The sequence below is a fragment of the Eleutherodactylus coqui genome, chromosome 7 (genome assembly GCF_035609145.1).
Source record: "Eleutherodactylus coqui strain aEleCoq1 chromosome 7, aEleCoq1.hap1, whole genome shotgun sequence".
Lineage (NCBI taxonomy): Eukaryota > Metazoa > Chordata > Amphibia > Anura > Eleutherodactylidae > Eleutherodactylus > Eleutherodactylus coqui.
In genome coordinates, this window is record NC_089843.1 from 213,162,177 (window position 1) to 213,177,839 (window position 15,663).

Here is a 15,663-nt window from a genome sequence, read left to right on the forward strand (position 1 = left end):
TACTTCTAATCAACAGACTGGATTCAGACCTAATGGGTGATTATGTTAAATGTTGGATATCGGGGAAATATCATTTGTCAGGAAAACTGTCTGTTTACGGTTTTGTTAAAACAAACTTTTTCAATAAAAATTGATTTAAGCATAAAATATCTAACATTTTAGATTTCCAATGCTTGCATAATGCCAACCTATTCTGAAGCTCTGTACCAACCTTGATATCCATCATATCTAAGGGTCCATTTACACTGCTCAAAAGCCACCTTTTGAGCGATCTTTGCATAAACTACTACTTGGTACTAATGCCTATTAGTACCAAGTAGCAGGGTGTGAGCCACTGGGAGCTGTAGTCATGGAACAGACCTCCCGCTGTTCCCTGATTACTTTTGCTTTGATCTGACAGCTGAGAACTGAAACAATGTAATCAGCTGTTATCAGCTCTCCACAGGCAGAACACAGTGTGCAGTCCTGCTTAGCAGCTGTTCTGTTGAACGACTGTTTTCAAGCAGTCGTTCAGCAGAAAACTGAAAAATAAGCACATTTACACCCAAGGATTATTGCTCAAGACTGCTTTTGAGCAATAATCGTTGTCTAAATGGGCCTTAACGTAAAGCTTATTGGCTTTCTGTAATTGGTAAATATTTGTATAAGCAGTGCATTTTCTGAAGCGCTTATACCCTCGCCTCTTAATCTATGTATCTTTTCTACTAAAGATTTTCCCTGGTGGCAAAACATACTGTGGAATTCAACCAGGTAGCCATGGCTAACTCTGAGGGGTCCGAAGCGATGCTGAACAGAGTCATGACGAAGGATAATATTGGTGTATCTGTTTTGCTAGAAGTACACAAAGATCTCCCTGGGGGAGGTAGGTATCACAGCGGTATGGTTTTACCTCCTCTCCTTGTGAAGGAAACTTGATGGTGTATTTTATTCATTAGTTGTGTACAAGCCTATTGATGAGCATCAGCTGCATACATCATCCTCCTATATTAGAGGACTACTAAATCCACAGTCCTATCTACTTGCTGTGCAGTTAATTGGCACTTGTTCTGTCCCTGCCTGGAATGACTCAGAAAAGGTAATGACTGTTTATGGTATCTTGTCCTTTGGCCTCAGGAGCCTGTACATAATTATGGCTGCCTAAAGGCCCATTTCCACCAGCCGTTCGCTTAAAAATCAATAAAAGGTGATCATTTTAGCGATAATCGGTGCGTCTAAATGTGCACTTTTCGTGCACTCCTAACTGATCGTTAAATTCAGTCCAACCTAAAAATCATCCTTCAGCCTTATCAGCAGTTCTCCAGGTAGTGCTGATAGCATTGCTTCCCACTGGAGAACAAAGGATCTGAATGCAGATAAGAGCCCTCAGGGTATTATATGCTTTCAGCTAAGGCTTCATTTGCGCACTTAATTGGTCTTAAGTAGCAGAGTGGCTACTTAATAGTTTATGCAAAATGATTGCTCAAAGCTGTCACTCAAACTGCCGTTTGAGCGATCTTTGAGCGATTATAGGCCCGTGTAAATGGGCCTTTACACACAACGAGAACTTGCACTATTCTTGTTTGCCTAAGGAAAAAGGCTGGCTTCCTCGCAACTCATTCAGTCTCATGCAGTCTGTTTCCCTGCTCAGTTGTTCATATAGCAATATGAATGTTTAACCCATAAGTGACTGCCCTATAGTGTGTTTGCAGGACATGTATGAAGGGAAATCACTTGGCTATCTCTCTCCATAGAATACAGGCGCGCCAGCTGACACCCGCGGGCAACAGCTCCAACGAGCCTTGCTCTTGCCCTTACGGGCAGGGAGCCGCAAGGGTGTCATTGCAGCCGAGGGCCTTCTGACACGCCCCAGAGCTGTCATGGCAGAATGCCTATTAAGCCATCCCCATGGGGTGGCTTGATAGACTGCCTGTCAGATTGCAGTATAATGTAAGGCTATGACATTACATCATACTGCAGGAGAGATCAAAGCATCACTAGTTGTGGTCCCCTAGGGGGACTTAAAAAAAAAGTAAAAATAAAATCAAATTTTTTTTTGACTAATTAAAAAAAAAAAAAAAAAAAATCTTTAAAAAAATAAACCTTCTGCCATATTTATAATATCTAAATGATAAAACAAAAATACATATTTGGTATTGCTGCGTCCGTAAGAGTTTGATCTCTCAAAGTAGCACATTATTTACCCCGCACAGTGAACTACATCCAATACGTAAAGAACATCAGAAATTCGCTTCTTTTGGTCACCCTTTCTCCAAGAAGGAAAGCAATAAAAAGCAATTGAAAATCGTATGTATTCCAAAATGCTACCAACGCAAACTACAGGACGTCTCTCAAAAAATGAGCCCCTCGCACAACTACGTCAACAGAAAAAAAGTTATTGTGCTCAGAAGATCGTGGCAGAAAATAATTAAAAAAAATTAAATATCTTTGAAAAATACAAGTAGTACAGCAAAAAAATACTACGTTTGGCATCCTGGTAATCATACTGACCCGTAGAATAAAGTTTGGGGCATTTTTGTTGCAGTTTGTGCGCCGTAGAAACAAGACTCAATTTTTTTTCTCTCCATTTTTCGCAGCTCAGAATATTTTTAAATGATCAGTACATTAAATAGCACCATTGAAAAATACAACTTGTCCCGCAAAAAACAAGCCCTCATACAGCGACGGATAAATAAAGGAATTGCTTTTTTATTTTTCCCCTCGTCATCCTGACAGCATACACATGGAGGATGTCCACTGGACCCCTGTTGGGACAGGAAGCGGAAAAACATACAAAAGGCACCTCCCGCCACCAGCTCACCAGTGTCTTCCTGTCCCTACAGGACAGTCCAAGCGGAAGCCTCCAGGGGTATGCTGGAGGCAAGAAGAAAGAAGAAAATTCCTATGCAGCCTGTCCGCCCGTGGGGGGACGACTCTCTGGTCGGGCTGGCAGAGCTTGCGCGGGTGAGACCCTACGTGGGGACCCTCACCCGCAGGATCCAAAACCAGCACCACGTTCCCTGCGGGGAACCCTTCCCTAGCGCGCTGCCCAGTGGGGTTGTCGCACTGGGAAGATACAGCCCGTACCTGCAGGGCTTGGAAGCCTCCTCCGGATCAGGCACCCGCTCTGGACGTCGGCCCGGGACCCTGGCTTCCAGCGATCCTCTGTCGGCGTGAGCAGGTATGCCAGCGAGGGGGGGGGGGGAGGGGGGGAGGGGGGGGGGGGGTCGAGCGCGCGCGGCGCGGGCCGGCGGTTGCGCTCAATCCGACGTCCCCGGCCATCTATGCGCCCTCCTCAGAGCCGACGCAGAGTGTATCCCCCGGGTCCGGCGCGGCGGCATGATGTCAGCACGGCCGCGTCACGGGGGGGCGGGGCCTCAGTGAAAAAAGGCGCCAAATTTGAAAATCAAAAAAAAAAAAAAAAAGAAAAGGAGAAAGCAGGATTCCCCACATGTCTTCGGTCTGCACCTAAGTAAAGATGTCGGCCAGAGAGGACACGGAGAGCAACCCGCTGGACAGAGAAGCGCAAAAGAGCAGAGAGGCCAAGAAGCGCGTGCGCAAGTGCCCAGTCTGCCTGCGGCGACTGGACGAGGGACACACCAAACCCTTATGCGCAGCCTGCACAGAGAAGGTGGTCCGGGAGGAAGGCCCCTCGGGCATATCAGACATCCGAGCTATGATCCGCGAGGAGATCGAGGCCTCTCTCTCGTCTCTTTCCGTTCCGCCCCCCACGAAAAGGGTAAGGCGGTCACGGATAGAAGAATCAGACTCGGAGGAAGGGTTCTTAGAGGATTCCCCCTCAGAATCCATACCGCCCATGGAAGAAACGAGGAAGTACTTCTTCGCATCGGCGGATCTGGGGCAGCTACTAACAGCGGTCCGTCACACCATGCAGGTGGAGGAACAGGCACCACAGCAGCCATCCCTCCAGGATACCCTGTTCCGGGGACTCATACCTCAGCCCAAACCATCATTCCCGGTCAACGATATCCTAAAACAGCTCATCTTGACCGAGTGGAAACAGGCAGAACGCAAGTTTTTCCTGTCTAAGGAGTTTAGAGAGCGTATGGTCTTCACCCCGGAAGACATTGAATTCTTGGACACCGTCCCGAAGGTGGATTTGGCGGTCGCCAGGGTCTCGAAGAAGGCTGCCCTCCCTTTTGAGGACATCTCCCAGTTGCGGGACCCACTGGATTCACGAGTGGATGCGGCAATGAAGAAGGCCTGGGAGTCGGCGGCCCTCACCATGAAGACCAACATTACGGCCACGTCGGTAGCGAGATCCATGACGGTCTGGCTAGACCAACTCCAGGCCCTGGTCTCGCAAAGGGGTTCGAGGGAAGATATCGCCAACTGCCTTCCCCTCCTCCAACAGGCCACCGGCTTCCTGGCGGACGCCTCGATGGAGTCAGTAAGGTTCGGGGCCCGGTCGGCGGCACTTTCGAACACAGCCAGGAGGGCCGTCTGGGTAAAAGCCTGGACAGGGGACAATGCCTCCAAGAACAGGCTTTGCTCTTTGCCCTTCCAGGGACATCGCATCTTCGGACCTTCCCTGGATACACTCCTGGAGAAGGCCTCAGACAAAAGTCAGGGGCTACCAGCAGACAGACCCGTCAAGCGGCCTTCCTCCTCCTACCCTCCTCCCTTTGTCCCCCCGAGAACATACAGGGGGAAGGGGAAAACCGGACGCTGGTCTTACCCCAAAGGCGGAAAGGGTGAGAATCCGCCCATCGGGATCCGGCAGGTGGGGGGCAGACTTAGGGGGTTCGCCAATAGATGGAGCGAAATAACCTCCAATCCCTGGGCCCTTCGCCTGGTCTCAGAGGGCTACACAATTGAGCTTTCCGCCCCCCCTCCCCGGAGGTTCGTGGTTACCCCCTGCCAGTCACCCGCGTCGGCCCGGGCCCTCCAGTCGGGGGTACGGGACCTGCTATCCCTGGGGGCCATTATCCCAGTTCCCGTAGAGGAACGGTTCAAAGGCTGCTACTCCCCCTTGTTTCTTATTAAGAAGCCTAACGGGGCCTACAGAGTTATAATCAACCTGAAATACCTGAATAAATCTATAACATACCGAAGATTTAAAATGGAATCAGTAAGATCAGCGATCCCCCTCATCACACCAGATAGCGTCATGGCCACGGTGGACTTAAAAGACGCCTATTATCATATTCCTATACACTCAGACTCCCAACAGCTTCTTCGATTCGCCCTGATGATGGAAGGGTCAGTCTCACATTACCAATTCGCATGCCTGCCGTTCGGGATTTCCTCCGCACCTCGGGTATTCTCCAAGCTAGTATTGGAGATGGTAGCAGCACTAAGGACGGACAAAGTACTAATTGTCCCATACCTCGACGATTTCCTGCTTATAGCAGGATCACCCTCGGAACTCCAGCACCGGGTCAACCTCACCCTCCGCCTGTTCGAGTCGCTAGGTTGGATCATTAACTTCGACAAATCCAATCTTCAGCCCGAACAAAGCAAAAAGTTCCTAGGGGTTATCCTGGACTCACACCACCAGTGCTCCTCCCTCCCGCTAGAAAAGCAAAAAATGATCCAAGACGAAAGCCGGACACTTTCGTTAGCCTCCCAGATTTCCCTTAGGAGAGGCATGAGGGTCCTCGGTCTCATGACAGCCTGTATTGGAGTAGTCCCGTGGGCCCAGTTACATGGTAGAACTCTCCAGGACTTTATCCTGAGCAACTGGGACAAATCTCCAGCTTCCCTGGATCAGGAAGTCACCCTCACTCACAAAGTAAGGTCCTCCTTGGGGTGGTGGACGTCTATCTCCAACCTCGCCAGGTCCACAAGTTGGGACCCGGCATCCCCAGTATCCATCTTCACTGACGCGAGTGCAACTGGCTGGGGGGCCCACTTAGGCTGTCGCTATGTCCAGGGGGTCTGGAACCAGAAAGAGGCCACTCAATCCTCCAATTACAAGGAGCTTTGCGCGGTCTGGAGGGCCATCCGTGACCTCGAGACAGAGATCGGGGGTAGACCCATTAAAATATTCTCGGATAACATAACAACTGTGTCCCTCATTCGCCACCAGGGATCCACGCGGAACCCCCGACTACAAGACCTGGCGGCGAAAGTGCTCGGGTGGATAGAGCAGCGGATGCCTTCCGTTTCAGCGTTCCACGTAAGGGGCCCAGAGAACACCATGGCAGACTACCTCAGCCGCAGGAGAATAGACCCTGGGGAGTGGGCACTACATCCAGAGGCATTCCAACTGATTACAGAAAGATGGGGGACTCCAAAGGTGGATTTGTTTGCCTCTCGGGAGAACAACAAGTGTCCCCGGTTCTTTTCCAGGGGGGCAGACGGGGGCTCCCTGGGAATAGACGCACTATCCCAAGCATGGGAATGGGACCTGACATACGCCTTCCCACCTATTCCCCTGATCCCTCGGGTTCTAAAGAAGATCCAGGGGTCCCCGGGCTCCGTTATCCTGGTAGCCCCATTCTGGCCCAAGAGACCTTGGTTCCCGCTCCTGGCCGCTCTATCAACACAGGAGCCCCTACATCTGCCGTGGAGAGACGACCTCCTACAACAGGGTCCCCTGATTTGCCCAAAAACCCGACAGTTCAGACTAGCGGCCTGGAAGCTGTGCGGGTAAAATATCTGAACCAGGGCCTATCAGGGAGGGTGACCACCACCTTATGTGAGAGTCTCAAAGAGTCCACCAGGAACATATACACCAGGGTGTGGGACACCTTCTCTAAGTGGTTGGGGCACAGTATTCACGACCTCCAACAACCAGACATTAATAAGATTCTAGAGTTCCTTCAGGATGGACTGGACATGGGCCTAAAACCTGGTACCCTTAAGGTCCAGGTGGCCGCCCTAGGAGCCTTCTTTGACTTCCCGTTAGCCGACCATAGGCTAGTCAAAAAATACCTTAAAGGAGCAGTTAGACTTCACCCCTTTATAAGAAGAACCATGCCCCCATGGGACCTGAATCTTGTTTTACAGGCCCTTTGCGCACATCCCTTCGAGCCCCTGGAAGAACTCTCAGTTAAGACCCTCTCATATAAGGTTGCCTTCCTAGTGGCCATTACATCCGCCAGGCGGATCGGGGAAATCCAAGCTCTCTCTATAAAAACCCCATATATGACCATCTTCCCGGACAAGATAGAGTTTAGACCCGACCCCTTCTTTCAACCGAAAGTCCTTACGGACTTTCACAGAGAGCAAAAAATAGTACTTCCCTCCTTCTGCCAGGAACCCCGGAACACTACGGAACAGAGGTTCCATAACCTAGACGTGAGACGAGCAGTTCTGAAGTACTTAGAGGTCTCACATACCTTTAGGAAATCTAATAACCTCTTCATTCAATTTCAGGGTCCACGCAGAGGAGGGGCCGCTACTAAGGACTCCCTAGCGCGGTGGGTCAGGAGGGCCGTAGAAGAGGCATACAGATCCCAAGGGATCCCACTCCCGGGCGAAGTTAGAGCCCATTCTACTAGGGCGGTCGCCTGTTCCTGGGCGGAGAGAGCCCAGGCGACAACCGACCAGATTTGCAGAGCCGCCACATGGTCAAGCACCCATACGTTTGTAAAACACTACCGTCTGGACGTGGGGGCCAGCCGGGACACTGCCTTTGGGCGGAAAGTTCTGCAAGCAGTGGTCCCTCCCTAAAGCCCGTGATTGTTGGTATTCCTCCATGTGTATGCTGTCAGGATGACGAGGGGAAGACAGGAATTAGGTTTACCTGTTAATTCCTTTTCTGGAGTCATCCTGACAGCATAGGGGCTTTTCCCTCCCCTTCAGTTATCCTTCTCTACGTGAAGTAACGTATTGTACTATAAGTTTCGTTATTAAAAATGAGTGATTAAGCAAAGCCGGGTCACTGTAGTTATTTGGTACACACTGGTGAGCTGGTGGCGGGAGGTGCCTTTTGTATGTTTTTCCGCTTCCTGTCCCAACAGGGGTCCAGTGGACATCCTCCATGTGTATGCTGTCAGGATGACTCCAGAAAAGGAATTAACAGGTAAACCTAATTCCTGTCTTTCTTTATAAAAGGGGGAGGAAAAAACAAATGTGGGGGAAAAGGGCTGTCAAAGGGGCTAAATGCAACAAAAAGTTATCACGCAGACTTTTAAATTTTTTTTTTTTTTTTTTTTTGCAGTCATTGGCTGACATTTAAACTGAGCGATTATTCACTTTAGTTCGTTTGCACTATTTTTGGAACGATCGTTATCGTTGTCTGAATACACCTCCTTTAGTCTGCATTGTAGAACTGACTGCTTAAAAAAAAAAAATTAAGTGTTCAAAGGTGACTTGCAACATAAGTGTGTTAACTAACATTTTAGTTTTAACCCTTTCCAATCCACTGACGTCTGAAGACATTCTGATTGACAGCTCTACAGCTCCAATGTCAGAAGATGTCCGGCAGGGTATTCTTACTGTATATTACTGGCTGCTCTGTTATTGGGGGCCTCTCCAGCATGTCCCATACCATAGTACTGGCTCTAGCCAGCAGATAGCGCCATTGTATAAAGGGAGAAAGAGAAAACCCCATAGGAAACCCTGAATCCAAAATTGGATTGCAAAGGGTTAAAGTAACTTTAATACAAGCGGTAATTCAGTACAAGTCACGTCAGAGTTGCATAAACCTTCTTGTGAGCCGGCTCCTCCCAGCATGCAGAGCCAGCTCGCAGTGTTCTGAATTGGTTCTTCCCTTTTATCAAGTATAGGCTTTACAGGAGAAACTTTATGGAAAGAGTGAACCTTCCACCTGTTACATGGATGATCGACATTGCTGTTCTAGAACGCCGGGGTATTGGAATGGTTATTATAATCTATGGCGTTACACGTTTCAATAACTATTCAGTGATTCGACCGCCTATGACTTGTCCTTACATGTTGCAATTACATGAATGGTGAAATCCACATGTAAGACACGCATGTTTTCTGCTGCGGACAGTACCTTGGGGTCATGCCCTTAGAGTGATTTCAATCTGTCATTGCATAATTTACAGTGTATGAACTAAAAAAAAAATTTTTATTTTTTTTGCCTTTCTTTCCCTTTCAGGCCTGAAAAGTCATCATTCAGCAGATAAGCAGCTTCTCATGGTAGCTAATGCTCATATGCACTGGGACCCAGAATATTCTGATGTCAAGCTTATCCAAACTATGATGTTTGTCTCTGAACTTAAAAGCATTATTGAGAAGGCAGCAAGTAGGCCCGGCAGCCCCGCACCTGACCCAAATTCCATCCCCTTTGTGCTGTGCGCTGATCTGAACTCGTTGCCAGATTCAGGTAACATGTCTTCTCGGAGACTCCGCACTGCCGGACGTTGGGCTACTGCGGTTGATCTCAATCCTTTTTTTTTTGCCTTTTGACTAATTGTACCAGTTATTTTTTGTACTGCTGAAAAGTCGCCTTCTGTCTTATTTTCCCCCTTCTTACATTAGGTGTGGTGGAGTATCTAACCCATGGAGGGGTGGCTGACAATCATAAAGACTTTAAGGAGCTTCGATACAATGAGTGTCTCTCCAACTTCAGCTGCAATGGGAAGAATGGGACCCCAGATGGAAGAATTACACATGGCTTCCAGCTGAGGAGCGCCTATGAAAACAACTTAATGCCTTACACCAATTACACCTTTGATTTCAAAGTAAGTGCTAGACTGAATTTTAACCCCTTGAGGACCAAGCGTGGTAAAGATACAAGGCTTGGTCCTGGGCTTTAATTCCTGCAGATGTACAGCACAGGATTAAAGCCCTTGCTTCTGCAATCGAGCAGGAGCAGGTCAGGTTGTCGGCTGTTAATCACAGCTGAGAACCTGGAAGAAAAGGGAGAAGCTGTTTTTTAACTGCTTCTGCCTTCTTTCCTGGGTACAAAATGCTCATTGAACACAATGTACCAAGAAATATAAGGATTTCTTCCACTATGCGACCCGGCAATCACATGACTGCTGGGAGCCCCCTAGCAGATCCTGATCAACTGATGTCACTACAGGGGGATGTTTTCCCCTTTAACTGGGCATCCTATAGATGACCTAGCTACAGTGGAAGTGTCAAATAAAAAACCAAAACAATGAATGACGCCGAAAGGTCTTGTATAATGTTATGGGGGTCATATGTTAAAAAAAAAAATTTAAATTGCAGAATAAAAGAAATATATACATAAATGACCCAAAACTGCCGTCGTATGCGCCCTGTAATCCAAAACGATACATATTATATATCGAAGTGTCAAACAAAATGAGGAACCCGTTCCCATACTTTATTATGGCATAAATATACTAATTAAAAAAAAAAACAAAAAAAAAACCTCAATCATTTTTACCTTTTTTTTTTTTTTTTTTTTTACCCTAATACAACTAAAAAAATGGGACAAAAGTCGGTGAAAAAATTTTTTTGACTAGCCTTATGTCACAAAGCGTAGCAAAAATAATTTTTGTAGCTGAAGGTAAAGTGCAGTCAAGTCCCTAAAAAGTGTCTGTCCCTTTAGGTACAAAACAGCCTGGTCCTTAAGGGGTTAAAGGATATAAACTTTTGTACCTTGTAATTGAAGCAATGGTTTATTTTTTTTTTAACTCTTTAGGCCTCATGTCCAAGGGGAAAATCAGATCCGCTGCGGATGCGCTGTAATTGTCTTTTATTTATCATGCGGGAGATCAATTGAGCTCTGAGCTCCCGCACCCGTGATCCGCACTAAAATAAAGCATTTCCTTTTTTTTTTTTTTTTTTTTTTTTTTCATGCTCCAGAAATTTTTAAATTACCATCCGTGGGTATTTATCTACCCGCGGGTGGTCAATGCATCCCTATGGGGCGCGGATCCGCCTGCGGGATAAACGCTGCGGATTTTAATTCTTTTCCCCGTGGACATGAGGCCTTAGGGCTCATGTCCACGGGCAAAATGACATTTAAAATCCGCAGCTGATCTCCCGTGCGCGGATCCGCACCCCATAGGGATGCATTGACCACCCGCGGGTACATAAATACCCGCGGATCGTCAATAAAAGTGATTTAAAAAAAAATGGAGCATGAAAAAATCTGGACCATGCTCCATTTTCATGCGGGTCTCCCGCGGGGACGGCTCCCGCGGGCTTCTATTGAAGCCTATGGAAGCCGTCCGGATCCGCGGGAGACCTAAAATAGGAATTTAAAGTATTTACCTATCCGGCGCGGGCGCGGAATGTCAGCTGTTCCTCACGGCCGGATCTTCCTTGCTTCGGCTCGGCGGATGTGCCCGGCGCATGCGCGCGGCACGTCGACGACGTGCCGGCGACGTGCCGCCGGCGTCAGGAATTCATCCGCCGGCCGAAAATGAAGATCCGGCCGTGAGGAACAGCTGACATTCTCCGCCCGCGCCGGATAGGTAAATACTTTTAAATTGCTATTTTCGGCGCTCATGTCCGCGGGGCAGGAGGGACCCGCTGCAGATTCTACATGTAGAATCTGCAGCGGATCTGATTTTGCCCGTGGACATGAGGCCTTAGGCCAGTGAGTGCAGAAATCTGACAGCTGCTGTATTATATGGTGCCCTCCGGCTAACGAACCTTCGTTTAATGGGGTGTACATTGTAGTTGATGGCCAAGAACATCAGACTACATGTTCTATTATAGGAAGATAGAAGGCAGGTTAACGATGGTAACATTTTTACTGCAAGCGTGTCGCGTGGGCATATGCACTTCACGTGGGTGCAAGAATGGCTTCCTTACATACATTGATGCAGAACAAATGTCTTGGGGCGAAGATTGGTCGGGTTGTTGTGTAGTTGCCCATTGATAGACATTTTTTGGACTTCCTTGTAAACTTTTTTTATATTTTATTTTTATCCTCTAGGGTGTCATTGACTACATCTTCTACTCCAAGACACACATGGATGTTCTTGGCGTCCTGGGGCCTTTAGATCCTCAGTGGATGGCGGAAAACAACATCACTGGCTGCCCTCACCCCCACATACCTTCTGACCACTTCTCACTGTTAACGCAGCTGGAACTACACCCTCCACTTCTGCCTCTCATCAATGGGGTACACTTGCCAAGCAGGAGGTAGTGCTGACTGAGGCTTGGCAGACGTTCTCATGGACCTGTACAGGTGTAAAAGAGTCTGTAGGAGTGAAGTATGGCCAACCTAAAGCTGCTTTTTCACGGCTCCTTCCCTTTTGTCAAAGCCGTGGTTCTGCATTTTATTGCAGGGAGGCAATATTTGGCATTGGGGTTGGTACAGAATCTGTTCTCTTCCCCCAACTGTATTTTTGTTACTTTTTAAACAAGCTTAATTTTTTTTTTTCTACCTGCCCACAATTAAATTTTTTTTTTTGTCTTGTAAGAAAAACCATTGACAACAGCTAGATACCCGGCTACCTTCCCTCTTTATTTGAATCCCTTCTTAACAAGAACACCCAACTTTGTAGTAAATTGTCCAAGGGGGGGAAAACAAGCAACAATGAGTTTCCCTGCTCTAGAAAGGCTACCTTAGCTGCTCAAAGCACAATCTTGCTTTTTACATTTTTCCAGACTTTTCTTCCAATGAATTTCTTTTAAGAGTTGAAAAAATTCTTGTCATTTGTTTTTGAATGTTTTTTTTTTTTCCCCCATTTTTTTTTTTCTTTTTCTCTGAACACCCACTGGCTTCGAAGAGAATAGTTAAACTGGAGTTAGTGGATCTGTCCTGCATTTTAACCTTTCCACACCCGGAGATCAGGTCACGGTCAACTTTTTTTTTTTTTTTTTTTAAATTCTGGATTTCCACCTTTTTATGTCGGGTTAATAATGCAGTTTAGCTCCTAATCTATTACTGGAGGACTCCTTATGAAGGGAAAGAAAAGGGTACCAGTCTCAACTTGTAACCAAAGATACTACTTACTAACCCAATTTTTAATGTTTCTCTATTTCTGGCTAAACCGGTCCTGATCAAAACTTTAGCATTCTCTTCAGAGCCAAGTGGTTGGAAAGATTTGATAGCCCCGCCTCTCAATTACCAAATCGGACTTTATTAAAATTATTTTTCTTTATTTTTTTTTTTGCTTTCCAGCTTTCTGATCTGTTTAGTAGCCAAAGGGAGTGGGTCTGAGTAGTTCACATCTTTCCTGTGGGCTTTCACATGCGATCATTGGCCAGTTATCCAACATCCTGTATTTTCAAGACTGTCCACCCAAATTCTTACCTTTTTAAAAAATAAAATACGGACTCCTTCCCATCTGATAAGATTTTACAATGTAGTATAGCTTGGTGCCCATATGTAGCTTGCCAATAAGGAGGTCTTCAACTCTTTTTGTTCTGACACCTGGCTATGAAGGGGTTAAAGAATCTTGTTCATTTTTTTTTTTTCCCCCTCTCTTCATATGAAAAATTGTATTGCACTGGTTAAATGGCCCTTACTGCAACATTTCCTCGTCTCCTGCTGCTATGTTTTTAAAACTGCTTTTAAATGAAAAAATTCTCAATGCACTTTATTGCTTTCGTCTCCCAATGTGGGCACTTCTCAGACAACATCAACTTTTTTTTTTTTTTTTTTCCCTTCAAATTTTAGCAAAGGGGCCCTTTTGAAAGTGTTACTGCTGGATGTCTGATGGGTATAAACGCAGGACTTCCCCCTTTTCACTAATAAATGACTACATTCCTCTCCTCCTGCTTGTGGGTTTTTCCACTTAGTTTTTATAGAACATCTATGTCTTTTTACATAAGGTACATATCATCTGCAGTCTCTACAAAAATTCCTAAAGTGCCTCCGTAGATATGTTTCCTAATATAAAAATCTTCCATATGATGATATAAGAAATTTGGGGGAAAAACTTGAAAAAAAACTTTTTTTGTTGTAGCCCTAACACTTACATGGGCTAAACTTGCACCTATAAGGTCTTGTTCAAACAATGCAGCTTTTGTACCAATTTTTAGCTCTGCCACGGCTATGATTAGATCCAAAGATGAGCATGATTATTTTTTTTAAGCACTCGCCCTTTACCGAGAATCCACTTTTTTTTTTTTTTTTTTTTTTTTCCTTTTTGGCTTAATGCATGAAAACTGCGCTATTTGAATAAGGTCTATAGGTGTTTCTTAGCATCATGTTGAGCTTTGAATGTAAGGGCACCCCTGTTCCTAACGCACATACAGACGCCTTTGTGTTTCTGTGAAATGTATCTCCTTTTATGGGGGGGATCTACTCCTGTCCTAGATGTACACTTTTTTTTTATTTTTTACCCCCCCCCCCCTTTTGTGGAGCATAGGTGATGTTACCTGTTGTCTGAAAATGACCCCGGCTGAAAACTTTGTGACGTTGGCCCAAGAGAAACTAGGAAGATTATTTTTTAGTGAAACTTGGGAATCACTTTGTTTCAAGAAACAGATTAAAATCAAATTTTTTTTTGCTAAAAATTTCACATAAAAAAAATAAATAAAAAAATTCTTGCTCTAGATTATCTGCATTTATAACTCAGGTACTGTATATATTAAACTGTAAAGCATCAGACAAAGGATTACCGTTTTTGGGTAGTCTCTGCTCCCTTCTGGAGAAGTGACATGTATGTAGCAGCACAAAGTAATTTATAAGTCCTAACATTACAAACCGTAAGGGTCATTATTAGAAACGGAAGAACACGTCACGTATCAACTTTCCTTGTGCTTCACTTTTTTTTTTTTTTTTTTCCTCTCGCCCATTTGCATTGAGTGATGGAAATCACTGCATACGTATAAGTCATTTAATGAATACCAGCCACACTTATAAACTTTAAATGCTTAGCTGTTGCAGTGTTGACTATCTGAAGCAGTTGCCCATCTCCTCCCCCCTCCCGTCTCCTCCCCCCTCCCGTCTCTTCCCTCTGGGGTCCTTTAAACAAACTACATTTGATCATGTCAAAAATTCATCCATTGCCCTTGGGTTGCTACTACATGTTTCACTTGCGGTTCCTTTTCAGAGACCGTCTTGATACTGGCTGATCACTCGCTCCTGATATTCATTAGTTCTACTTCCTAATCTTCTGTCATTGGGTTGCATTGGACATGTGGGGGGGGGGGGGGGGGCTCTTTTTGCATTCAGTTACTATTTTATTTGCAGTAATATGGCCTAGGCTATCCTACTTGTGACTTTAAAGTTTTAATGTTTATAAACTCGGTTAATAAAACATGTGAAAAGGATATTTTATTAAAGGAACAATGTCCAGTTTTTATTCATAAAAATATTGTACTCTGTAAAAAAAAAAAATGTACGAATAAAATGAAATTTTTTTTTTTTTGCTTAACCCCTTCACCGCCAGAGGTTGGAAGAATTTGGAGACCCCCCCCCCCCCCCTCTCTAAGGTCAAAGGGATACTTTCTTTTTTTTTTTTGTTTTTTTTTTGCTTTTCAAACATGGTTTGTTTTGCACTCGGATCTGTCTGTCGGTATTTTTTGTTGTCCTTGCATATGAATGCCATTAAACCCATTTATGTATTGGTAAAAAAAACAGCAGAAGCACTGATTTATTTACTGTTTTAGAATGTAATCTGAAGCATATGAAACCTGCAAACTTTCTTTGTTTTCTTTTTTCCTTTTTTTTTTTTTTTTTTTTTTAGCGCTTGTGAAAACCTTTCACTTGTGATCAGTTGGCTCTTTCTATTCTCATACTTTTTGGTTTTCTAAATTTATAAATGCCCCTAAACTACATCAAAGTTAATACTTGCCCTGTTCTGCTTCCATTTCTAATTATCCATGATGTTGCTTATATAGCATTTGGTAGCGTTAAGGCTATAG

At 45.4% G+C, this 15,663-nt stretch overlaps 1 protein-coding gene across 1 annotated transcript in view; it reads left to right on the forward strand.

Moving 5' to 3' along the window:
- The window catches only part of CNOT6L (CCR4-NOT transcription complex subunit 6 like), a 30,148-nt gene extending 15,060 nt beyond the window's left edge, over positions 1-15,088 (forward strand). Inside the window, exons 9-12 of the mRNA XM_066574332.1 lie at positions 711-862; positions 9,014-9,241; positions 9,397-9,599; positions 11,777-15,088. Of these exons, the coding sequence (XP_066430429.1) occupies positions 711-862; positions 9,014-9,241; positions 9,397-9,599; positions 11,777-11,989 (796 nt within the window). The 3' untranslated portion in view covers positions 11,990-15,088. The remainder of the gene's footprint in view (positions 1-710; positions 863-9,013; positions 9,242-9,396; positions 9,600-11,776) is intronic.
- The last annotated feature ends 575 nt before the right edge of the window (positions 15,089-15,663 follow it).